Raw genomic sequence first — 27,301 nt, forward strand, 5'->3', positions numbered from 1 at the left:
AGATCAATTGTGTGATTGGATTGAGGATTTCCTAGATAACAGAACGCAGCATGTCATTTTCAATGGAGAGAAGTCTTCCGAAGTAAGAGTGATTTCAGGTGTGCCGCAGGGGAGTGTCATAGGACCGTTGCTATTCACAATATACATAAATGACCTGGTGGATGACATCGGAAGTTCACTGAGGCTTTTTGCAGATGAAGCTGTGGTGTATCGAGAGGTTGCAACGATGGAAAATTGTACTGAAATGCAGGAGTATCTGCAGCGAATTGACGCATGGTGCAAGGAATGGCAATTGAATCTCAATGTAGACAAGTGTAATGTGATGCGAATACATAGAAAGATAGGTCCCTTATCATTTAGCTACAAAATAGCAGGTCAACAACTGGAAGCAGTTAATTCCATAAATTATCTGGGAGTACCCATTAGGAGTGATTTAAAATGGAATGATCATATAAAGTTGATCGTCGGTAAAGCAGATGCCAGACTGAGATTCATTGGAAGAATCCTAAGGAAATGCAATCCGACAACAAAGGAAGTAGGTTACAGTACGCTTGTTCGCGCACTGCTTGAATACTGCTCCGCAGTGTGGGATCCGCACCAGATAGGGTTGATAGAAGAGATAGAGAAGATCCAACGGAGAGCACCGCACTTCGTTACATGATCATTTAGTAATCGAGAAAGCGTTACGGAGATGATAGTTAAACTCCAGTGGAAGACTCTGCAGGAGAGACGCTCAGTAGCTCGGTACGGGCTTTTGTTAAAGTTTCGAGAACATACCTTCACCGAAGAGTCAAGCAGTATATTGCTCCCTCCTACGCATATCTCGCGAAGAGACCATGAGGATAAAATCAGAGAGATTAGAGCCCACACAGAAGCCTACCGACAATCCTTCTTTCCACGTACAATACGAGACTGGAATAGAAGGGAGAACCGATAGAGGTACTCAGGGTACCCTCCGCCACACACAGTCAGGTGGCTTGCGGAGTATGGATGTAGATGTAGATGTAGATGTGTCTAAATCTGAACTAACGTTAAGTACGATGTAATTATAGCCAACAGAGAACTTCCACGGACATCGTGCAATAACGTACTGAACTACTCTCCTTTCCCCGATCATGCTGTAAAAATAAATCTGTTGGAATGACTAGCTAATCGGTCAAGGTTTGACATACGATAGCCGCACTTCATATTGACGTTCACTCTAGATGTCAGGAGGAAGTGGACAGGCGTACTCAAAAATACATTAACTGGAATTCTGGTTGCGGTTGGGGTCTCTCGTCGTGTTTTCTGGATCTGGAACCAATGACCTTTACCCTGTGCAAATACCGCTCTTTTATCACTCTGTTTTTCCAGTTTTCAGTTTTGACCTACCCTTTTATCCTTTCTACTGTGTACGTTTTTAACTTACGCGCCTTATAGGTTGGCCCCCTCCGACTGGATTCGACCAATTTTTGCGGAGGCCTCTATCTTACACACGTAACTTTTGAATTTATGGTCTGATGACCTCGTTGTTTAGTCCCAAACCCCCCTCAATGAATCAGTCAACTGGAATTCATTACATTCCACAAACAGACGCAGTCCTACAATTCATTTATTTTAAAAATGCAAAGTACTATAACTGATTTAATTAAAAAATGCGTATTTACTGTGTACTACATTAGCAATAAAAATGTAAGTGAACAGCAACGATACTGGCGTAGAATACAGCTTTCTTTTTGATTTCTGCGCCAATCGCAGTATCCGAAGAAACCCCAGGGTTGACCTTCACGATACTTGGTGACTACTCTTGTCCATTGTTGAACTTCAAAGAATGATATGCTATTGCATCATTTACATTCTTATGCGACAGATATCAGTAGTTACACCCAACCTGAGACGTGGAGACGTAATAGCGGAAAACACAGTTAATTCTTCTGTACCTGCACAATGCTGTTTATCGCAAGTTTGTATCAGTCAGCTTATACATACATCAAAAACGTTTTGCATCACCCTGGTTCGCAGAACTCCTGAAGATAGACGTTAACTGTGGATGTCGTATCACAGACACAGTCCTTTTGCCTTTTCAGAGGTGTCACTAAACCCAAAACGGTAAACAACCAAGCATGAACAGCACCTGTTCGACAGAGGGAATCCGACATTCGATCAGTTCCAGTCATTCCACCAGGAAGGAGCTACACGACTCGTGTTGTCGGTAGTTCAACCATGCCTAGACGGTCAATACCGCAATTCGATCGCGTCCGCATTTAGTTTGTGCCAGAATGACTCTCACCAATGGAATAGTCCAGGCGTCTCGGAGTTAACCAAAGCGATGTTGCTCGGAGATGGAGGAGAGACAAAGAGAGAGGAATTGTCGACTACATGCCTCGCTCAGACCGCCCAAGGGCTACTACTGCAGCGGGTGACCGCTACCTGTTGATTATGGCTCGGAGGAGCTCTGACAGCAACGCCACCATGTTGAATAATGCTTTTCGTGCAGCCACAGGACGTCATGTTACGACTTACGCTGTGCGCAATAGGATGCATGATTCGCACCTTCACTGCCGACATCTATAGCGATGTCCGTCTCTGCAAACGCCGGTCTCGGTAGCCGAGCGGTTCTAGGCGCTTCAGTCCGGAACTGAGCGACTGCTACGGTCCCACGTTCGAATCCTGCCTCGGGCATGGATGTGTGTGATGTCCTTAGGTTAGTTAGGTTTAAGTAGTTCTAAGTTCTAGGAGACTGATGACCTCAGATGTTATGTCCCATAGTGGACAGAGCCATTTGAATTACACTCCTGGAAATGGAAAAAAGAACACATTGACACTGGTGTGTCAGACCCACCATACTTGCTCCGAACACTGCGAGAGGGCTGTACAAGCAATGATCACACGCACGGCACACCGGACACACCAGGAACTGCGGTGTTGGCCGTCGAATGGCGCTAGCTGCGCAGCATTTGTGCACCGCCGCCGTCAGTGTCAGCCAGTTTGCCGTGGCATACGGAGCTCCATCGCAGTCTTTAAAACTGGTAGCATGCCGCGACAGCGTGGACGTGAACCGTATGTGCAGTTGACGGACTTTGAGCGAGGGCGTATAGTGGGCATGCGGGAGGCCGGATGGACGTACCGCCGAATTGCTCAACACGTGGGGCGTGAGGTCTCCACAGTACATCGATGTTGTCGCCAGTGGTCGGCGGAAGGTGCACGTGCCCGTCGACCTGGGACCGGACCGCAGCGACGCACGGATGCACGCCAAGACCGTAGGATCCTACACAGTGCCGTAGGGGACCGCACCGCCACTTCCCAGCAAATTAGGGACACTGTTGCTCCTGGGGTATCGGCGAGGACCATTCGCAACCGCCTCCATGAAGCTGGGCTACAGTCCCGCACACCGTTAGTCCGTCTTCCGCTCACGCCCCAACATCGTGCAGCCCGCCTCCAGTGGTGTCGCGACAGGCGTGAATGGAGGGACGAATGGAGACTTGTCGTCTTCAGCGATGAGAGTCGCTTCTGCCTTGGTGCCAATGATGGTCATATGCGTGTTTGACGCCGTGCAGGTGAGCGCCACAATCAGGACTGCATACGACCGAGGCACACGGGGCCAACACCCGGCATCATGGTGTGGGGAGCGATCTCCTACACTGGCCGTACACCTCTGGTGATCGTCGAGGGGACACTGAATAGTGCACGGTACATCCAAACCGTCTTCGAACCCATCGTTCTACCATTCCTAGACCGGCAAGGGAACTTGCTGTTCTAACAGGACAATGCACGTCCGCATGTATCCCGTGCCACCCTACATGCTCTAGAAGGTGTAAGTCAACTACCCTGGCCAGCAAGATCTCCGGATCTGTCCCCCATTGAGCATGTTTGGGACTGGATGAAGCGTCGTCTCACGCAGTCTGCACGTCCAGCACGAACGCTGGTCCAACTGAGACGCCAGGTGGAAATGGCATGGCAAGCCGTTCCACAAGACTACATCGAGCATCTCTACGATCGTCTCCATGGGAGAATAGCAGCCTGCATTGCTGCGAAAGGTGGATATACACTGTACTAGTGCCGACATTGTGCATGCTCTGTTGCCTGTGTCTATGTGCCTGTGGTTCTGTCAGTGTGATCATGTGATGTATCTGACCCCAGGAATGTGTCAATAAAGTTTCCCCTTCCTGGGGCAATGAATTCACGGTGTTCTTATTTCAATTTCCAGGAGTGTATTTTGCAAACACGACACCATGCAGTGCGGTACAGATGGGCCCTACAACATGCTGAATTGTCCGCTCAGGATTGGTATCACGTTCTCTTCACAGATGAGTGTCGCATATGCCTGCAACCAGACAATAGTCGGAGACGTGTTTGGAGGCACCTCGGTCAGGCTGAGAGCGTTAGACACACTGTCCAGCAAGTGCAGCAAGGTGGAGATCCCATGCTGATAGTATGTCATGATGAATACAGGCACGCATCAATGCAAGAGGACGTGCTACTGGTTATTAGAGGTACCGGTGTGTACAGCAATTTGGACCACCTCCTCTGGAGGTCTCGCTGTATAGTGGTACAACATGCAATATGTGGTTTTCATGAGCAATGAAAAGGGCAGAAATGATGTTTATGTTGATCTCTATTCCCGGAACTCTCAGAACGGAGGTGATGCAAAACTTTTTTTGATGTTTGTGTAAGCAACTCCTCGGTATTCTTCTTGTAAACACGTACTATCTGTGGCCTCTGCGATTTTGTAATTTCGGAGTTAAGCTGCTTCATCAAAAGATCGAAAGAGCTTGGTGTTTCAGGGAGTTAGAAACAGTTAAGTGCATCAACGCATGTCATAAATTTTTGCAACGAGCAAAACTTTGTGAACGTACTACTGTGACCCTACAAGACTTATATAGCTACCTAAAATTTTTCCCATTACGTTTATTTTAAATATCATATTCTTGTTTCATTCCGTAAAATCTTTAGACACAATTGTGTCGTCAATAACGTGTATCAGCATTCTGTTGCCACACGGACAACGAAACGGTTACGTATTCATTCCTGTTCTCATTGCAACATTGATTGTTCACTTGCAGGTCTCTTCTCCAAATGATAGATAGATGTGCAGGTAATAAACACTGCACACGTACTGTAATGTTTAGAACAGCTATCTATTCTACGTCAGCACGATACGTGAGGTACGGTCGCTGTGTACTGCCTGTTACGATACTTGTAGTTCGCCACACGGCCACGGTGGCGCCTGGATTAGTCCCTTGTTCGGTATGTAGGAGGAATACAACGTTGCCAATAGGGTTTCCAATTAGAAGTTCTGAAATACTGGTGTGTCCTACCCTCGCAGCAAGGGGGCGGGGTCCCACGTGCCATTAGGAATTCAAGAGCAAATTACGACTGTGTACTGTTTTCTGTTCCTCCGACTACGGCACCATCTGTGGCGAAATGAAGGAAATACTTCAGACAAAACGTATGTAGATGCTGCCCTAGAAGTGTAATCTACAATAAAAAAACTGGAGTTCCCATTGAAGATTTCAAAATTGCCACCCAAGCACGGAGTATGGTGAGTGGGGTCGAGTGTGGTATCATTGGATGTCCACTTTCGAGACAAACAAATTCGAGTTATAACTTCTTTTTATCCGATATGTCGTCTTTGAGATATTTCAATGTCTTCAATTAAACAATTAAAATGAAGAACCTGTATATCTCTCCTCATCAGTCTTATAGTACAATTTTTTAATATTTTTTTTAGTGACATATCGTTTGTTATATCAATAGTTTCATCAAATGTAAATTGTAAATATGAACTAAGCATTTCGCATTTTGGTTTTACGGAACGTTCTACATCTTTTAAGATACCTCGCCATGAACCTATTGATTGAAAAATATATCTAAACAATGAATTTTGTTTCCTGGTGTGATCAAGATGCAGACAAGCTATCTATGAAAATGTTAAGATTTTTTTAAATACTAAACCTTTTAATAGTACAGATCCCAATATCTTAAGTCATTGATTACTAGTTTCGGATGAGCAACCAACAGTCTTCAGATCAGAAGTACCACAGAAAATTGCACATAAAGGTGGAAATACACTGACAGAATTTAACACGAGGTATTCAGGTAAATAAACACCAGTTAATAAAATAAGTGTGGTGTCTAATCAGTGTAACATATGACTGTGCACTAAAATGACCTCAGAAAAAGTTTTGCGAGTTGCAAATCGATGAAACATTATGTAACAATACCTAAAAATGTAGGTAAACCAAGTAATATAACGTGATACAAGGCGTTATTACACCAGTGCTAAGTTTATAAAGACAAGTGTTTCGTATTCAAACACGTTAAGAACATCATACACACCGTGCTGTAACATTGTAGTACTTAATGCCAACAAGTTAATGTACCCAATACAGAGCAGTTAACAAACTTGCGGCCGTAGTGTAGCACTAGTCAACAACAGAGATGTTTGCCCAATTCAGAGCAACGAGCAAATTGGCTGATATGCGTGCGGCCCCACAATGTCGATAGGTGACGCTGTAGTAAACATATTTGAGTGAAGCATAAATATTTGTAATATAAATATTAAGCGAAATTAAACGCAATATGTTGAGAGCAGACAAAACTAGGAAGCGGATGACTTCTTAAATAAAGCAGTGTACGAACTTCTGGACAGAGTATGGAGACCTCGATGCTAGTGGGTTGCACATAAGTATACACAGTTGGGAGTCTAAATGAAGTTTACGAAAATAAGATTATTTACAGAAAATTTTCTCGTCGAGCATCAAATTTAAAAAAATAAATGATCTCTTAATACCTAAAATTGCAAAACATAAAGTCGACTTAAAGTGATGAGTAATCGTAATATCGGTGCTGTATGATGTTACGCAACGAAAAATGAACCGTACACGGGAGATGATTAAAAATACGCATCAAACAATTACAAATATCCATATAACAAACAATATTCAATGAACGAACAATTCGCGTTACAGACTCTCGTATCTCTTACACAGTGCATTCAATACACGATCCACAGTAGTCTAGGTATGACGTTTGTACAAATACCCATTACTTAACCTCACTGATTCAGTAAGGTATAGAAAATGAGTGAACTTCTGAATACAGGTCGTCACATAGCATTGAAAATCAGCAAACGCTGGAATAAAAAATCATTACATCCGTTAGAGAGTTATATAGATAAAATATAATTAGAAATAAGACCTCTTCTGCGTAATAGCATACGCCCGGAAGTTACGTGAGGTTATATGAGACACACATTTTGTACTCCAATTGGACTGGAAGAATATTAGCAAAAATTAAGTGTAGAATGGCAAAGATATACATTGAGAGAAAAAAGTCGTAGCACCAAGGAGGAGTTGCGTTACATAAAAAGTTGGTAGACGTTTTTGTACATCTGAAAGACGAATATTCAGATTTCCCGAAAGTCGCATAAGAGTGGCACTTGAAACGCCACCTTGAGGCTGCGAATCGGGGTTACTTTAAATACACGCTGAAACGGTCGTGAGCGTTAGTTACCTTTGAGACTGGACGCGGTGAATTGATGTCAATCAAGAATGCCTTTAAGGCAACAAGAACGCCATTATTAACACCTCACTGATTTTGAATGAGGTTGTGATACGGCTACCAGAAGCTGGATGCTGCTTCTGCACTATTGGAGAAAGAATTAGCAGAAATGTGGCCACTGGCTGCTGTCAGCTGTGGTCACTAAAATGTACGGTCGCAAGAAGACCGGCTTCCCAATGGCCATGTGGCCACAACGTGAGGGAACACCATCGTGTTCCGCGTTTGGGTTTGGCCATCGTACTTCGTTTGCAGCAGTTGGCACAGTAGCGACACAACGGACTGTTACAAACGGTTATTTCAAGGACAGTTCCGAGCTAGACGCCCTACAGCGTGCATTCCACTGCGACTTCAGCGGTGCCATGCGACAAGTCAGTGGAGTGCAGGGTGGAGGTGAGCTGTAATTTCTGATGAAAGCAGGTTCTGTCTCGGTGCCAGTGATGGCGATGTCTTGGTTAGAGGGACGCCAGTTGAAAGCCTGCTTCTAACCTGTCTGCATGCTAGACACGCTGGACCTTCACATGGAGTCGTTGTTTGGGGTGCGATTTAGTTTGACAGCAGAAACACTCTATTAATTATCCCACGCATCCTGACCCCAAATCTGTTCATCAGTCTTGTGGTTCGAAATGTTGCGCTCCCATTCATGAACAGTATTCCAGGCGGTGTTTTCCAACAGGATACGGCTCGCCCACTTACTGCTGTTATAGCCCAGCATTCTCTACAGGGTGTCGACATATTTCCTTGGCTTGTTTCATCACCTGATGTCGCCAATCTAGCACATATGGGACATCGTCGGACGACAAGTCGATTGCCAGTCACAAAAAACGTTAAGCGTCCCTGTATTAACAAGTGCAACATGCATAGAACTCCATTCCATAAATTGACATTCGACACCTGTGCAACACAACGCATGGACGTTTGCATGCTTGCATTTAGCATTCTGGCGGTTACACCAGTTATCAATGTACCAGCATTTCACATTTGCAATGGCTTACTTCGCATTTACATTAACCTGTGAACTTGCAACGTTAATGACTTGAATACGACCATGTTACCCAGACAAATGTACTCCCGAAATTTCGTAACTGTTGTAGCAGCCCTTTTTCTGTTTTCGCTTTTTCGTGTAATAGGTGAATGTTTGATTTTATTTTTTACACATTGACTGTCATTGAAGAGTTTTACTATTATTTAATATTGTCCCGGGTATGTATCAGTTTGATTACCTTTAAAACCCAATGTTAAACATGGGTCACTACACGTATAATCTTTCCAACTCTAACAGAAAAATTCTTTAGTAGCTTTACTATCTATGTTTACAGACGACGATACTTTAACCTTTCGTTCAGTTGTTTTAGTTACGAATCGCTAGTTTGTTCTTGGCATAGATCACATAATCTTAACGTTTATTAATCTAAGTTAAATTAATGTTCAATACTTGTATTACGTTTCAAATTAACAACGTCAGTTTATTGACAAGAATTATTAATAAATAGGTTCACTCATACGATCTCATTCAAAGAAGTTCTTTAATTAGATGTCTAAGTAGGATTCCAGCTAGCATCAGAGATGTTAGATAATCTCCTGTCACTTTCGGTAAATAAGTTATTTCTATTTAATATCCGCAAACTGTCAATAATTATGGTCAATAGTCGCGTGAAGTTAAAATTTCCCACTATCACAATTCAAAGTCCGAATCCGGTTAAAATTCTCAATTCAGTAAAGCGTTTAAATATTCACACGAATTGACATTAAAGTCAAAGAGATTACTATTCAACATCCCGTTTATCTAATCTGATAAATGTCCACATTAAAGTCTTGAATTGACAATCCTCAAAAACAATCTCGTCACGATCTATTCTTAATCCCCATTTAATAAAGTTCCAATTGTTGTTCTCTAAAGCTGTACGTCCTAAATATCTTCCGAACTAGAACAAACTAGAGACTGGAGTAACGTAATTACAACGTATAGCTATTTATACTTCAACAAACACTATCTTTGGTGTCCCAGACCTAAGTTCTACATATTGGAATAACTAATATTTTAATATTTTCTACTGTTTTTCCTCCTTCCCATGTTTCTAAAATTTATAATTAAATTTTCCTTTCTTTTCTTTTTCTTTCTATACTAGATGTTTCTCTCTATTTGTTTTTTATTTATTTTTCGTAATTACTACTTGTGGAGGGACTTGGATCATTTTGTGAATTGATATTTTAAGGACATGGGAGCTAATTCGGGAGCTATTTTTGTTTTTTCAACACCGAGAGGCGCTGTAGGTGTTACACTGTACATTATTTTTTGGTGTTGCTTTTTTTCAGTCAGTGCGTTATACTGTTTTTATATCCATAAGTAAGTGAAGATAAAAACAGATCCATCTAGACCGAGTGTTCGTATTTCATTGTCATTAACCACTAGGATTTACGAGGTGTGTGAGAAAAGTAATGAGGCTGTCAACGTTGAGAGCGATCGGGCAACACTGATTTGTTTTACTAATATGAATATATGAACTTTCCATCCAGTCCTCCTATACGGATGACTAGACATTTTCTGTCCAAACTTATTGCATGCAGAAAATAATTCATTTCTACTCTCCACGCTGAAGAGATTATGCAGATAGTTGTTACACGATGTCACTCGTAAGTACTGACTGTTCTGACATCTAAGTGTAATGGCGTAGTGGCGCGGAAGTCAACACAAACACCCGTGTCAGCCAGGAAGATCTTTTCTGTCCCAGAATGGTATTGCGGGATCTGAGGGTGGAGATCCTCCAATACCACTCCGAAGATGGAGTTGCTCACTGAATAACAGCCCTCTTTGTTCGTCATGTCTTCCATACATGAGATCGATTTCAGAGCCGAGAAACTGCGTGTTCTTGCGGATGCAGGGCAGCAGTCTGCTTGGTAGGCCATGACTTCAGGCAGCTGGCAAGAGAGACAAAATGTGCTGCATTGAACCTAGGATCCTTGGAGATGGCCGGATGTCAGGAGTTTACAACCAGAGAGAGAGAGAGAGAGGGGGTGGGGGGGGGGGGAGAGACCTCCACTCGACGGTACTGTTTCGAAACTCGACACCCTCAGGTCTAGCTTATATAATAAACCAGCAGCTTCACCGAGCATACACTGGTGCTCAGTGAAGTTATAACGGCTAGGACACACACTGGACCGACGACTGCTGCGTAGATTGTCATGGCACAGGTGGAAGTCAGAACAGCTGCTAGTGGCTGACTGGGGGCACTTGTCAGGTGCAAAAATGTTTCGACTGTCACATAGATGGGTGCAGAGGCACAGTATTGTGCCACTGGAGGGAACAACGCATACCACTGCCATGGTAGACTGCTGCATTTAAATTTGCTGCACTTTTACCTAATGTCCTCCAGTTTAAGGAATATGGATGTATCACATACCCACTAGTGTGTACTTATGGTAATCATACAAGCGCGTGGAGGTTGGTGCAGCTGGTACTTACCTCCATTCTTAAGAGATTGTAGTGTATCAATTTGAGTAATTTCGTATATACACTCCTGGAAATTGAAATAAGAACACCGTGAATTCATTGTCACAGGAAGGGGAAACTTTATTGACACATTCCTGGGGTCAGATACATCACACGATCACACTGACAGAACCACAGGCACATAGACACAGGCAACAGAGCATGCACAATGTCAGCACTAGTACAGTGTATATCCACCTTTCGCAGCAATGCAGGCTGCTATTCTCCCATGCAGACGATCGTAGAGATGCTGGATGTAGTCCTGTGGAACGGCTTGCCATGCCATTTCCATCTGGCGCCTCAGTTGGACCAGCGTTCGTGCTGGACGTGCAGACCGCGTGAGACGACGCTTCATCCAGTCCCAAACATGCTCAATGGGGGACAGATCCGGAGATCTTGCTGGCCGGGGTAGTTGACTTACACCTTCTAGAGCACGTTGGGTGGCACGGGATACATGCGGAAGTGCATTGTCCTGTTGGAACAGCAAGTTCCCTGCACGGTGCCAAACACGCATACGACCATCATTGGCACCAAGGCAGAAGCGACTCTCATCGCTGAAGACGACACGTCTCCATTCGTCCCTCCATTCACGCCTGTCGCGACACCACTGGAGGCGGGCTGCACGATGTTGGGGCGTGAGCGGAAGACGGCCTAACGGTGTGCGGGACCGTAGCCCAGCTTCATGGAGACGGTTGCGAATGGTCCTCGCCGATACCCCAGGAGCAACAGTGTCCCTAATTTGCTGGGAAGTGGCGGTGCGGTCCCCTACGGCACTGCGTAGGCTCCTACGGTCTTGGAGTGCATCCGTGCGTCGCTACGGTCCGGTCCCAGGTCGACGGGCACGTGCACCTTCCGCCGACCACTGGCGACAACATCGATGTACTGTGGAGACCTCACGCCCCACGTGTTGAGCAATTCGGCGGTACGTCCACCCGGCCTCCCGCATGCCCACTATACGCCCTCGCTCAAAGTCCGTCAACTGCACATACGGTTCACGTCCACGCTGTCGCGGCATGCTACCAGTGTTAAAGACTGCGATGGAGCTCCGTATGCCACGGCAAACTGGCTGACACTGACGGCGGCGGTGCACAATTGCTGCGCAGCTAGCGCCATTCGACGGCCAACACCGCGGTTCCTGGTGTGTCCGCTGTGCCGTGCGTTTGATCATTGCTTGTACAGCCCTCTCGCAGTGTCCGGAGCAAGTATGGTGGGTCTGACACACCGGTGTCAATGTGTTCTTTTTTCCATTTCCAGGAGTGTATATATAACAACATCGTACTTCCTAGTTCTAAGTTTTCCGTCAAAAATGTGAATCAAAAAATTTCATAATGTGAATCAAGAAACGTCGCATTCTATAATAGCTTTTTAATTTCTATATATGCAACACCTTTGCACTTCCTGTGGCTAAGTTCTTTGACCAGAACCTACAAGTTTCTGTATGAGCAACATCTTTACATCTACTGCATCTATGTTCTTTGACCACAGCCCACATATTTCACGAGTGCACATCATAATAGTGTAATATGGAGCTATACTTTGTGAAACGGATATATGGACCTGAAAATGACCATAAGTGTGTATTTAAGTGGCAAAACTATCACCACAGTATAAGTGTAATAATGGTGCTTCATCTTTTTGTAAGTACACATATATATTTTCGTCAAATGCTGCCTTACCACTTACAATTTGCCCACTTGTATCTGTGTAGTCACCAGGAAATAATTTTTTTTTGTATTTATACAGTGATCTCCAACAGTACAAACATGTACATGAATGTATAAAAACCTGAAGATGGGCGCAAGCCCGAAACCTGTCGTGTGACAAATAAACAACCTTTTATTGTGACTGGTTGCGGATATTTTTCTACAACCTCATAAAGGAACAGTCACGTAGTACGACAGCACCCACTATGGATAAAATTCTTATCAACAAGATGTTTTTCTCTTGTGGCGCGGTTAACTCAACATGCTAGTAGTTCAACCTGTGCCTGGCACACCTACCAGAAATTATCCAGATCCAAGGAGGGTACGTGTTAGTTGTTATTTCTTCGAAGAAGTCCTATACTGTTGGCAGGAGCGTACAGAACTTCTTCTAGGCTAACCATGTATTTCACAGAGGTAATCGAGCCTGTAATACACCCAATGCGTGGTGCACCATATCTATCACACTCGAAAACCGCTTTAAGTCACTCAGTGAATATCCTTACGACACTAGAACTTTCCATCCACCGGTCTGGGCGACTAGACATTTCTTGTCCAACCTCATGTAATGAAAAAACAATTCATTTCCAATGAGAACATGGAAGTTAGACCACACATCGGTGCTGCACGATTTCGCCCATATAAGTACTTGCTGTTTCCACACCAAAACGTTAACGACACACAGGAGCAGCACTAACTCTGACGCCAGTAGCAGCCAGGAGGCGACTTGTGCCCCAGAATGACACTGCAGAATCTGTGGGTCGGCATCGTCCACTATCAGTGAATAACAGTATTATTTACATAGCACTACTTGCATACAAGAGGTCAATGCCCCCAGGAAGAAAATGGTGGATGTGGACAATGGAGGGATGACATGCCACCTCAAAGTAAGTTGGAAGGAGTGCAAGGGGGGGGGGGGGGGGGGGGGGGTCAGCTTAGCAACCACTTACAGCTGGCCTCACGTATATTGTAGACAGCTCCAGGCAACAAGAAATGCTGAGTGAATTCCCTGCATTGAATGCAGTACACGTTGAAGGCGGCTGGAGTATCAGGCGATGACACCCAGGAAGAGGCCGCCTCTCAGTGGAACCAGTTGAAAATTTGGAGCCCTAGAATAGCAGCTGCTCTTAGCTGATGAAGATGCTGATTGAGGTTGTAGCGGTTTGACCACACATTGGGCTGATGATTGGCGTGGAAATGGTCACGACGATTCCAGAAGTTTAAGTCCACGAACAAGTTCGGCTAATGACTGGCGCTTTGTGACAGGAACTCCCTTCCTTTCAAGCAGATGGCTGTGAAAGTGCATTGTTGTGCCTTTTCAAGTACTACCCCAGATCATTACTACGATAGACAGCTGTGCTGCATCAATCAGCTGCAGGATTTCATCAGTGACAGGCCTGCAAACCACTCGGCTGCTTCAGCAGTCTTACCTGTGGCTGTTGCTAAAACAGCTGGCAAGGGGAGGAGAGATGTAGTAGCATAAAGCTCCTGATCAACACTCTTTGTGTCAGTTACTAGGATTATGTTCCAAACCTCTCCACAGCATCTAATGAAGTGAGGGCATTGGATAATGTTGGTGATCATCCCGTCTGTTGGATCGGAATGTTAAGTTTGGATGCCCTTTTGGTGCTAAAAAAACTTAACACCACCCTACACATGCATCAATTACACTCACCTTCATTTCACATACACACGTCAGGCACATCTTACTATAACGTTCTGTGGCAACACGCATCCAAAGTGAAAGTTGAAAGAACATTTCGATGTATAGTGCTCACTGTAACAAATAATTTATATGTGTTTTGTTAATTGAATTTCAAAAGGACACTTAATTTTGTGACGAAAAATATAATTATAAATTTTGCTATTATAAATGATTATTCAAAGAGTGTGAAATATTATCTGTGGCGGAGGATGTGAAAACCGCCACAGAAGAAACGATACGTAATCCAAATGACAAAGACTGTACAAGAATTAGTTAAGATATAAATAGTTAATATATTGTAATAGAAACGCTTGATTTCTGCACGGACTGAATTGGAGAGGAAACCGTGACGTTCCATTAGGCTCTTACATAGTCTTCATTTGTCATAAGTCGATGGTCGACATCATTTGTAGCTGGGATTGTAAAAGGTGTGTCAAGATTTTAATTGTTTCTGCTAAAATATATTTATCTAGTAAAATCTGTTTGTCACAATTACTGCAAAGTTCACACCGGACATTACCCATTTTACTTAACAAATTCCAGCATTTTATTGGATATCGCTGGCGGTGAGAAGCTGCGCCGCGAGCGAGCAGTTTGCAGCAGCGGCAGATTTAAATATACGATCGCTATAACGACCACATCCTAAAAAGGGTACAGGTAGTGGTGAAGGAAAATAATAAAGTGTTTCTTTTCACAGCATACCTGATGCAGAATAAAAAGAGATAATAGGTTTTATCTTGTGCATTCACATGTGGATACAAGACGCAGCTTTTGTCAATTTTCATTCAAAAAGTGATAAATTCTGAACATATCGTAAAGTGTATTTAAAAGTGGATAATATATCAATATATAAAAAAACATTTTAATATCGTAAAGATAGTCTTTTTTTGCTTCAAAGCTAGTCGGGGTATTTCCAGTAAACAAAAATCCACTGCAACGTGATAACGTTTGCTAATTTCGATGGACAATAATATTTTCATTCTTGCACAAACAGCTTTAGTACTTGAATAAAAGTAAATCTTGAATCATTATTTTGGGAATATTCAAGGAAATTCATTTTTATAAATTGCAACAGGATATTTCATAAGTAAAGTAATAATCACAGATGAAAACTTTATTGCAACCTTTCATTTCTCATGTCCATCCATGTATTTGTTAAGTTCAATCTCAACGATTTCCAAATCAAATTAAACGCAAAAAGCAAAGAAAGTTTAAAACCAGACGGTCAACTCCCGAATAATTAAAACAGACAGAATCGCATTAAATTATATATCCGCAAGGAAAAGGGCAGAAGGAAACCGTTTCTACGTTTATTCGTCAGTCTCAGTTGTACATTTTTCATTACATGAAATGTTTCGATCACTCTGGAGCATCTTTAGATCGAAGCATTTGCGTCAGCAACCCATCTTGCCTGTCTAATACCTCATATCAGAGTGTAGTACACGGAATGGGGTTATTAATAAACAAGACGGATTGCTGGCACAACCACTTCCATCTGAAGATGACCCAGAGTGACCGAAACATGCCATGTAATTAAAAATTGCAGCTGCGACTGAAAAACAAATGAGAATAGTTTTAATTATCCTTACTGTTACTGATTGTCTCAGGATGAACATGTTGGATGCAGTCAAAACCCTTACCGGCAAAAATGGCTAAAACTACTCCTTGGTGTTTTCCAGACGACACCGCCACACGATTTTATAGCTCCAGCATTTTGGTGAATTACATAAATCTGGAGTGGTTTCTAGAAGAAAAGTATATGCAGGGATCTCTAGGTAAAAAAACAAAAGAATTTATTGTCATAAATAAGTTAAACATGTACATGTCAATACAGAGACGTTCCTCTCTTGGATGAGGAACCGTTGAGCTGCGTTATCACACACACGGTGTTTACGAGAGAAATAGCGCACCCGGCAGTTAAAGCAGAAGACGAGGAGGTGCGCCTGCAGTGAAGAATGTTGACATCTCAGCAGTGACGCGCTGAGTCGACCGTAGGTATCATAGCGTCGTTACCGACATCCGGAACTGCTTGACTCTTAGCCAGTGTGTGGGTCCACGTGCTTCACGCTAACGTCTTTCCCTTAGTGACGGGCAGCAAACGGGTGAAAGCAGCGTTAGCTGAAACGTGCAGAAGTTCTATTCAGACATAGATCTTTATGGATCGTGGCTCAGTTTTTGCAGTACAGTAGCACATGCGGCCTAGACCCTTTGTATCAAAACATTCCTTCCAGAATTTAGTATGGCTTTCTTCAGCCACTAACACTAAATTGACCAAACGAACACCAAGAAATATATTAAAAACTAGTTTCTGTATGACACACCTATGACTAGATTGGTGGTTTCTGATCTACTCCCAGAGGGGTAAAATGAAATTTTCTGACAGGTAAAATACAAAAGGGATCAACGGTGTTTCGGTCACGAAACTAAATGGTTTTTGACAGATCATAACTACCACCTCTTTTTCATAAGACTGTTCCTACAAATAGACCATAAATTGCTTCAAAAATGGTTCAAATGGCTCTGAGCACTATGGGACTTAACTGCTGAGGTCATCAGTCCCCTAGAACTTAAAACTATTTAAACCTAACTAACCTAAGAACATCACATACATCCATACTTGAGGCAGGATTCGCACCTGCGACCGTAGCGGTCGCGCGGTTCCAGACTGTAGCGTCTAGAACCGCTCGGCCACCCTAGCCGGCTACATTGCTTCACTATTCGCTTTGCAACAGATAAACAAACAGCACAACACATTAGTAATTATGTAATGACTGCTACACTGTTGTATTGCCTACACATTATTATTATTATCATTATTGCTATTGTTATCAGTCGCAGGGATCAGGCATAATACATTGCGATCCTGAAGTCTTCCACTTCTGCTAGTTCAGAAGTAAATATAGTGCACATGCACTTATTTCTGATGAATAAATTGTCTTGAGTAAGAGTATTGCCGTTTTTATACATAGTGATTCCCTGTTACACATTAAGTTTTGTTTTACAGTTTTCTGATATCACAGTCCAGAACTGACACCCCCCCCCCCCCCCCTTCCGCTTGAAATTAATTATCTACGATTTTGTCTTGCTGTAAAACTAAACTTAACGCCGTCCGAACAAGCCTTGGAAGGCCCAACGGTACTGGCCGGCTACCGTGTCATCCTCATCTCACAGGCGTCACTAGATGCGGATATGGACCGGCTTGTGGTCAGCACACCGCTGTCCCAGCCGTATGTCTGTTTACGAGACCGGAGCCCCGCTACTTCTCAATCAAGTAGCTTCTCAATTTGCCTCACAAGGGCTGAATGCACCCCGATTGTCGACAGCGCTCGGCACACCGGATGGTCACCCATCCGAGTGCTAGCCCAGCTCGACAGCGATTAACTCCAGTGATCTGACGGGAACCGGTGTTACCACTGCGGCAAAACCGTTGGCTTTGTCTTGCTCTAGTAAGGTTAAATTAATGTTCCTGTATGCTACAGAAGAATGCTGAAGATTAGATGGGTAGATCACGTAACTAATGAGGAGGTATTGAATAGGATTGGGGAGAAGAGAAGTTTATGGCACAACTTGACTAGAAGAAGGGATCGGTTGGTAGGACGTGTTTTGAGGCATCAAGGGATCACCAATTTAGTATATGAGGGCAGCGTGGAGGGTAAAAATCGTAGAGGGAGACCAAGAGATGAATACACTAAGCAGATTCAGAAGGATGTAGGTTGCAGTGGGTACTAGGAGATGATTTACGTGATTTACGTGATCTACCCATCTAATCTTCAGCAGTCTTCTGTAGCACCACATTTCGAAAGCTTCTATTCTCGTCTTGTCCAAACTATTTATCGTCCATGTTTCACTTCCATACATGGCTACACTCCATACAAACACTTTCAGAAATGACTTCCTGACACTTAAATCTATGCTCGATGTTAACAAATTTCTCTTCTTCAGAAACGCTTTCCTTGCCGTTGCCAGTCTACATTTTATATCCTCTCTACTTCGACCATCATCAGTTATTTTGCTCCCCAAATAGCAAAACTCCTTTACTACTTTGTCTCATTTCCTAATCTAATTCCCTCAGCATCAACCGACTTAATCCGACTACATTCCATTATCCTCGTTTTGCTTTTGTTGATGTTCATCTTATACCCCCCTCAAGATACTATCCATTCCGTTCAACTGCTCTTCCAGGTCCTTTGCCGTCTCTGACAGAATTACAATGTCATCGGCGAGCCTCAAAGTTTTTACTTCTTCTCCGTGAATTTTAACACCTACTACGAATTTTTCTTTTCTTTCCTTTACTGCCTGCTCAATATACAGATTGAATAACATCCGGGAGAGGCTACAACCCTGTCTTACTCCTTTCCCAACCACTGCTTCCCTTTCATGCCCGTCGACTCTTATAACTGCCATCTGGTTTCTGTACAAATTGTAAATAGCTTATCGCTCCCTGTATTTTACCCCTGCCAACTTTAGAACTTGAAAGAGAATATTCCAGTCAACATTGTCAAAAGCTTTCTCTAAGTCTACAAATGCTAGAAACGTAGGTTTGCCTTTCCTTAATCTATCTTCTAAGATAAGTCGTAGGGTCAGTATTCCTCACATGTTCCAACATTACTACGGAATCCTAATTCATCTTCCCCGAGGTCGGCTTTTACCTGTTTTTCCATTCGCCTGTAAAGAATTCGTGTTAGTATTTTGCAGCCGTGGATTATTAAACTGATAGTTCGGTAATTTTCACATCAGTCAACACTTGCTTTCTTTGGGATTGGAATTATTATGTTCTTCTTGAAGTCTGAGGGTATTTCTTCTGTCTCATACATCTTGCTCACCAGATGGTAGAGTTTTGTCAGGGCTGGCTCTCGCAAAGCTATTAGTAGTTCTAATGGAATGTTGTCTACTCCCGGGGCCTTGTTTCGACTCAGGTCTTTCAGTGCTCTGTAACTCTTCACGCAGTATCATGTCTCCCATTTCATCTTCACCTACATCATCTTCCATTTCCATAATATTGTCCTCAAGTACATCGCCCTTGTATAGACTCTCTGTATACTCCTTCCACCTTTCTGCTTTCCCTTCTTTGCTTAGAACTGGGTTTCCATCTGAGCTCTTGATATTCATACAAGTGGTTCTCTTTTCTCCAAAGGTCTCTTTAATTTTCCTGTAGGCAGGATCTATCTTACCCCTAGTGATTTATGCCCCTACATCCTTACATTTGTCCTCTAGCCATCCTTGCTTAGCCATTTTGCACTTCCTGTCGATCTCATTTTTGAGACGTTTGTATTCCTTTTTGCCTCCTTCATTTACTGCATTTTTATACTTTCTCCTTTCATCAATTAAATTCAATATATCTTCTGTTACCCAAGTATTTCTACTAGCCCTCGTCTTTTTACCTATTTGATCCTCTGCTGCCTTCACTACTTCATCCCCCAAAGCTACCCATTCTTCTTCTACTGTATTTCTTTTCCCCATTTCTGTCAATTGTTCCCTTATGCTCTCCCTGAAACACTGTACAACCTTTGGTTCTTTCAGTTTATCCAGGTCCCATTTCCTTAAATTCCCACCTTTTTGCCGTCCCTTCAGTATTAATCTACAGGTCAATAATAGATTGTGGTCAGAGTCCAAATCTGCCCCTGGAAATGTCTTACAATTTAAAACCTGGTTCCTAAATCTCTGTCTTACCATTATACAATCTATCTCATATCTTTTAGTATCTCCAGGGTTCTTCCATATATACAACCTTCTTTCATGATTCTTAAAGTGTTAGCTATGATTAAGTTGTGCTCTGTGCAAAATTCTACCAGGAGGCTTTCTCTTTAATTTCTTAGTCCCAATCCATATTCACCTACTACGTTTCCTTCTCTCCCTTTTGCTACTACCGAATTCCAGTCAGCCATGACTATTAAATTTTCGTCACCCTTCACTATCTGAATAATTTCTTTTATTTCATCATACATTTCTTCATTTTCTTCGTCATCTGCAGAGCTAGTTGACATATAAACTTGTACTACTATAGTAGGTGTGGGCTTCGTGTCTATCTTGGTCACAATAATGCGTTCACTATGCTGTTTGTAGTAGCTTACCCGCATTCCTATTTTCCTATTCATTATTAAACCTACTTCTGCATTACCCCTATTTGATTTTGTGTTTATAACCCTGTAGTCACCTGACCAGAAGTCTTGTTCCTCCTGCAACCGAACTTCAGTAATTCCCACTATATCTAACTTTAACCTATCCATTTTCGTTTTTAAATTTTCTGACCTACCTGCCCGATTAAGTGATTTGACATTCCACGCTAGATCCGTAGAGCGCCAGTTTTCTTTCTCCTGATAACGACATCCTCTTGAGTAGTCCCCGCCCGAAGATCCGAATGGGGGACTATTTTACCTTCGGAATCATTTAATCATACAGTAAAGCTGCAAGCCCTCGGGAAAAATTACGGCCGTAGTTTCCCCTAGCTCTCTGCCATTCGCAGTATCAGCACAGCAAGGCCGTTTTGGTTATTGTTACAAGGCCAGATCAGTCAATCATCCAGACTGTTGCCCTTGCAACTACTGAAATGGCTGCTACCCTTCTTCAGGAACCACACGTTTGTCTAGCCTTTCAACAGATAACCCTCCGTTGTTGTTGCACCTACGGTACGGCTATCTGTATCGCTGAGAAACACAAGCCTACCTACCAACGACAAGATCCTTGGTTCATGGGGGGATAAGCCAAAACATTATGACCGCTGCTCACCGCAACGTTCGGTGCCACCTGGTGGCATTGCCGGCATATGACGCGGTAACGAAAGTGTGAAAGTGGAGCAGACGCTGATGGGGGACAGCCTAGTGAAGATATGGGCTAAAAATGGCGAAATTCCTTGAGGTAAGCAACTTCGACAAAGATCAGGTTATTATTACGCAGCCTCTTTAAACGCGTGTCTCGAAATCGGCGAAGATGGTCCAATGTTTACGCTCGACTCGCGTGAGCATCTACGGAAAGAGATAGGACAGTAACACTACCACTAGTCGCTGAATGGTTGGAGTCCACTACTCTTCACTGAACGCGGGGTTGAGAGGCTTGTCAGCTGTGTAACGTAGGGTAGATGCTGATCCGTGGCATCTCCACTGAAAGAGCATAATGCTCGTGAACGAAGAAGTGTTTGGGAGCACACCGTTCATGGTACATTGTTGAACATGGAGCTCCTCAGCAGACCACTCCTACGTGCTCACGCGTTGACCCAACGATATCGTCAGTTACGATTGTAATGGACACGGGACCATCGGGATTCGACAGCCGATCAATGGGAACGCCTCAGCTCTTCGGGTGAAAAACATTTTTGCTACGCTAGGTCGATGGTCGTCTCCACAGACGGCGTCATCGAGATGAACGACGGCTCGGAACGTGCTATGTGCCACAGGCGCACGATTATGGGAGCAGTATTATGCTAATTATGCTATAGGAGACATTCTCTTGCGCTTGCAGGTACTACATCTACATCTACATCTACATGACTACTCTGCAATTCACATTTAAGTGCTTGGCAGAGGGTTCATCGAACCACAATCATACTATCTCTCTACTATTCCGCTCCCGAACAGCGAGCGGGAAAAACGAACACCTAAACCTTTCTGTTCGAGCTCTGATTTCTCTTATTTTATTTTGATGATCATTCCTACCTATGTAGGTTGGGCTCAACAAAATATTTTCGCATTCGGAAGAGAAAGTTGGTGACTGAAATTTCGTAAGAAGGTCTCGCCGCGACGAAAAACGTCTATGCTGTAATGACTTCCATCCCAACTCGTGTATCATATCTGCCACACTCTCTCCCCTATAACGCGATAATACAAAACGAGCTGCCCTTTTTTGCACCCTTTCGATGTCCTCCGTCAATCCCACCTGGTAAGGATCCCACACCGCGCAGCAATATTCTAACAGAGGACGAACGAGTGTAGTGTAAGCTGTCTCTTTAGTGGACTTGTTGCATCTGCTAAGTGTCCTGCCAATGAAACGCAACCTTTGGCTCGCCTTCCCGACAATATTATCTATGTGGTCCTTCCAACTGAAGTTGTTCGTAATTTTAACACCCAGGTACTTAGTTGAAATGACAGCCTTGAGAATTGTACTATTTATCGAGTAATCGAATTCCAACGGATTTCTTTTGGAACTCATGTGGATCATCTCACACTTTTCGTTATTTAGCGTCAACTGCCACCTGACACACCATACAGCAATCTTTTCTAAATCGCTTTGCAGCTGATACTGGTCTTCGGATGACCTTACTAGACGGTAAATTACAGCATCATCTGCGAACAGTCTAAGAGAACTGCTCAGATTGTCACCCAGGTCATTTATATAGATCAGGAGCAGTAGAGGTCCCAGGACGCTTCCCCGGGGAACACCTGATATCACTTCAATTTTACTCGATGATTTGCCGTCTATTACTACGAACTGCGACCTTCCTGACAGGAAATCACGAATCCAGTCGCACAACTGAGACGATACCCCATAGCTCCGCAGCTTGATTAGAAGTCGCTTGTGAGGAACGGTGTCAAAAGCTTTCCGGAAATCTAGAAATACGGAATCAACTTGAGATCCCCTGTCGATAGCGGCCATTACTTCGTGCGAATAAAGTAATCGAAGACACCCTGACAGCAGCGAACCACCTGAATCGCTTCGCGCATGACGTCTTCCCCGACGGTCATGTCATCTTTCAGCAGTATTAATATCCGTGTATCGTAGCCGGAACTGAGCTACAGTGGCTTGAGGAGCATTATAGTGAACGCTCATTGACGTCTCGGCCAGCAAATTCGCCTGATGTAGATCCTATGGAAACCATCTGGCTCGCTATCGGCCACCATCACCGCGTACGCAAATCAGTGGCCCTTCATTTAAATTAATTAAATAAACTTTGCGTAGACATCTAATGCCACATACGCCCATAAACTTACCAAAAAACTGTCGGATCTCTGATACGTGGAATCAGTGATGTATCTCGTTCCAAAGATGGGCAAACAAGCTATTTAGCAAGTGTCATAATGTTTTGGCTCATTAGTGTAAAGCAGCGTCGCGAGGTAATGGTTCGTGGACAATAACATTGTTGAAATGGTTTGGCCTGTCCAGAGTCCCAACTTGAACTGAGGTTCAAATTGCTCTGAGCACTATGGGACTCAACTGCTGTGGTCATCAGTCCCAACTTGAACTCAATGAAGTTACAATAACGACTTCCCTCCAGACAACAGCGACCATCAGTGCCTTCTCTGGTTTCTATTCTTGAGGAATAATGGCTACTGTTTTCCATCATGTCATCTCATTGAAAGAACCCTAGCGTTGTTCAAGCAGTCATGTAAGCGGCGTGTGAACACGTGCCACGTTACTGTCTTCTACGTGTCCGAATACTTTTGATACGGGAGTGTAATCACGTCTATCAGCATATTCGTGAAACATACCTCTTACTTTGCACTTATCACGCACATTTATATTGACCGCGCGCCGTCTGAGGCGCCTTGTCACGGTCCGCGTGGCTCTCTCCGTCAGAGGTTCGAGCCCTCCCTCGGGCGTGGGTGTATGTGTTGGCCGTAGCGTAAGTTAGTTTAAGTTAGATTAAGTAGTGTGTAAGCTTAGGGACCGATGACCTCAACAATTTGGTCCCATAAGACCTTACCACAAATTTCCAAATTTCCGCAAATTTATCATCACTGAAGTACTTAGTACAACCTTGAGCAACTGCTACGCTTGGCAGATAAATATAATACTTACCTATGTTAACACCGCTAACAATGAAGAAGGGCAGCTGACAGCTTATGTCCAGCAGCACAGGGAAGATGACGTTGCCCGATAGAGCAGCGATTCGGCCGAACATCATGGTCAGGCTGACAGCCGTGGTCCTGTAACAGAGAAACGACCTAGTTTTACCGTGTACTGTTTGCCGATAACGGATAAAATCCACTCAATTTTTCATTCGTTAGCATCAGTTGATTACGGTCTTATGGAGGTTATGAGCTAGTCAGATTCTGTCACTACTTACATGGCAGTCAGTGCTCAGATGTCATTCGGTCGAAGTCTCAGTATTTCAGTTGTTTTGGTGTCTTAGAATGAAGCGGCCTATGTCCCAGAATAATTTCATTCGTATATCTGTTGTTCAACCTCTATATCGATCGGAGCGTGAAGGAAATCAAGCAGAAATTTGGAAAGAGGATTAAATTTTTCGAGCATTAGTGGTGTTACAGTAGCTTTTTTAATAGTCGATGAGGAAGTTTCGACGTATGACAAATGTTCATTCCGACTTATCCACCATTATCTGAGTTAGTAGTCGGGTTTTCTCTGCACCTGTTCAACCCATGATGGGGTTAGCATTGACGATTTGGAGCTCCAGGATATAGAACTGCGAATGTTCGAGATGTACTGCACGACGTCAATCGTATGGAATACAAGTCAAATGACATGTACGTTCATACGACTTACACTCTTTGACTACTTGTCTGTGGAAACACCTACATCTACATCTACATGACTACTATGCAATTCACATTTAAGTGCTTGGCAGAGGGTTCATCGAACCACAATCATACTATCTCTCTACTATTCCACTCCCGAACAGCGAGCGGGAAAAACGAACACCTAAACCTTTCTGTTCGAGCTCTGATTTCTCGTATTTTATTTTGATGGTCATTCCTACCTATGTAGGTTGGGCTCAAGAAAATATTTTCCCATTCGGAAGAGAAAGTTGGTGACTGAAATTTCGTAAGAAGGTCTCGCCGCGACGAAAAACGTCTATGCTCTAATGACTTCCATCCCAACTCGTGTATCATATCTGCCACACTCTCTCCCCTATAACGTGATAATACAAAACTAGCTGCCCTTTTTTGCACCCTTTCGATGTCCTCCGTCAATCCCACCTGGTAAGGATCCCACACTGCGCAGCAATATTCTTACAGAGGACGAACGATTGTAGTGTAAGCTGTCTCTTTAGTGGACTTGTTGCACCTTCTAAGTGTCCTGCCAATGAAACGCAACCTTTGGCTCGCCTTCCCGACAATATTATCTATGTGGTCCTTCCAACTGAAGTTGTTCGTAATTTTAACACCCAGGTACTTAGTTGAATTGACAGCCTTGAGAATTGTACTATTTATCGAGTAATCGAATTCCAACGGATTTCTTTTGGAACTCATGTGGATCATCTCACACTTTTCGTTATTTAGCGTCAACTGCCACCTGACACACCATACAGCAATCTTTTCTAAATCGCTTTGCAACTGATACTGGTCTTCGGATGACCTTACTAGACGGTAAATTACAGCATCATCTGCGAACAGTCTAAGAGAACTGCTCAGATTGTCACCCAGGTCATTTATATAGATCAGGAACAGTAGAGGTCCCAGGACGCTTCCCTGGGGAACACCTAAAAGGATAAATTTTTGCAGGGGAAGTTCCGAATACGGAAACGCTGTGTCATTGTGTCATGGAAAGCTTATAAGGTCTTCACACCACCTGCAGGGCAGCCCGAGATACGACGACTACATGAATGGATCATTTTGATCACGTGTGTCAGTTTGTGTGCGTTAATAACGTGTGACATTTCCTGTAAACGTAGTTTGGATGTGCACTGAACAATGCTTTTTCAGTTATAACTGAAACAACTTAATATGTAACTTTATTTTTGTTTCATCAGTTGAGGATTTTAATGTACTCTATACAGCGTCCTCATAGAATCTAAATAGTATCTGTACAGGAGGAATGGTCTAGATCTACATCTACATTTATATGATCATTCCACTTCAAATCGTTCCGCACGCACACTCCCCGATATTTTACAGAAGTAACTGCTACCAGTGTTTGTTCCGCTATCATACAATAAAGGATCCTTCTTTCTATGTATTCGCAATACATTACATTTGTCTATGTTAAGGGTCAGTTGCCACTCCCTGCACCAAGTGCCTATCCGCTGCAGATCTTCCTGCATTTCGCTGCAATTTTCTAATGCTGCAACTTCTCTGTATACTACAGCATCATCCGCGAAAAGCCACATGGAACTTCCGACACTATCTACCAGGTCATTTATATATATTGTGAAAAGTAATGGTCCCATAACACTCTCCTGTGGCACGCCAGAGGTTACTTTAACGTCTGTAGACGTCTCTCCATTGATAACAACATGCTGCTTTCTGTTTTCTAGCAACTCTTCAATCCAGCCACACAGCTGGCCTGATATTCCGTAGGCTCTTACTTTGTTTATCAGGCGACAGTGCGGAACTGTATCGAACGCCTTCCGGAAGTCAAGGAAAATAGCATCTACCTGGGAGCCTGTATCTAATATTTACTGGGTCTCATGAACAAATAAAGCGAGTTGGGTCTCACACGATCACTGTTTATGGAATCCATGTTGATTCCTACAGAGTAGATTCTGGGTTTTCAGAAACGACATGATACGCGAGCAAAAAGTATATTCTAAAATTCTACAACAGATCGACGACAGAGATATAGGTCTATAGTTTTGCGCATCTGCTCGACGACCCTTCTTGAAGACTGGGACTACCTGTGCTCTTTTCCAATCATTTGGAAGCTTCCGTTCCTCTAGAGACTTGCGGCACACGGCTGTTAGAAGGGGGGCAAGCTCTTTCGCGTACTCTGTGTAGAATCGAATGAGTATCCCGTCAGGTCCAGTGGACTGTCCTCTGTTGAGTGATTCCAGTTGTTTTTCTATTCCTTGGACACTTATTTCGATGTCAGTCATTTTTTCGTTTGTGCGAGGATTTAGAGAAGGAACTGCAGTGCGGTCTTCCTCTGTGAAACAACTTTGGAGAACGGTGTTTAGTATTTCAGCTTTACGCGTGTAATCCTCTGTTTCAGTGCCATCATCATCCCGGAGTGTCTGGATATACTTTTTTGAGCCACTTA

At 43.4% G+C, this 27,301-nt stretch overlaps 1 protein-coding gene across 2 annotated transcripts in view; it reads right to left on the reverse strand.

Annotated features, from left to right (window-relative positions):
* LOC126266783 (synaptic vesicle glycoprotein 2C-like) overlaps nt 1-27,301 on the reverse strand; it is a 329,005-nt gene that overhangs the window by 179,953 nt on the left and 121,751 nt on the right. Inside the window, exons 11-12 of one of the 2 annotated variants that reach the window (XM_049971321.1) lie at nt 24,164-24,291; nt 16,210-16,552 (exon numbers count right to left, since the gene is read on the reverse strand). The exons of the other annotated variant lie outside the window; for it this stretch is intronic. Of the exons in view, the coding sequence (XP_049827278.1) occupies nt 16,497-16,552; nt 24,164-24,291 (184 nt within the window). The 3' untranslated portion in view covers nt 16,210-16,496. Of the gene's footprint in view, nt 1-16,209; nt 16,553-24,163; nt 24,292-27,301 lie in introns of those variants that run through there. 2 annotated transcript variants of the gene reach the window in all.

Source organism: Schistocerca gregaria, chromosome 4 (assembly GCF_023897955.1).
Source record: "Schistocerca gregaria isolate iqSchGreg1 chromosome 4, iqSchGreg1.2, whole genome shotgun sequence".
Taxonomy (NCBI): domain Eukaryota; kingdom Metazoa; phylum Arthropoda; class Insecta; order Orthoptera; family Acrididae; genus Schistocerca; species Schistocerca gregaria.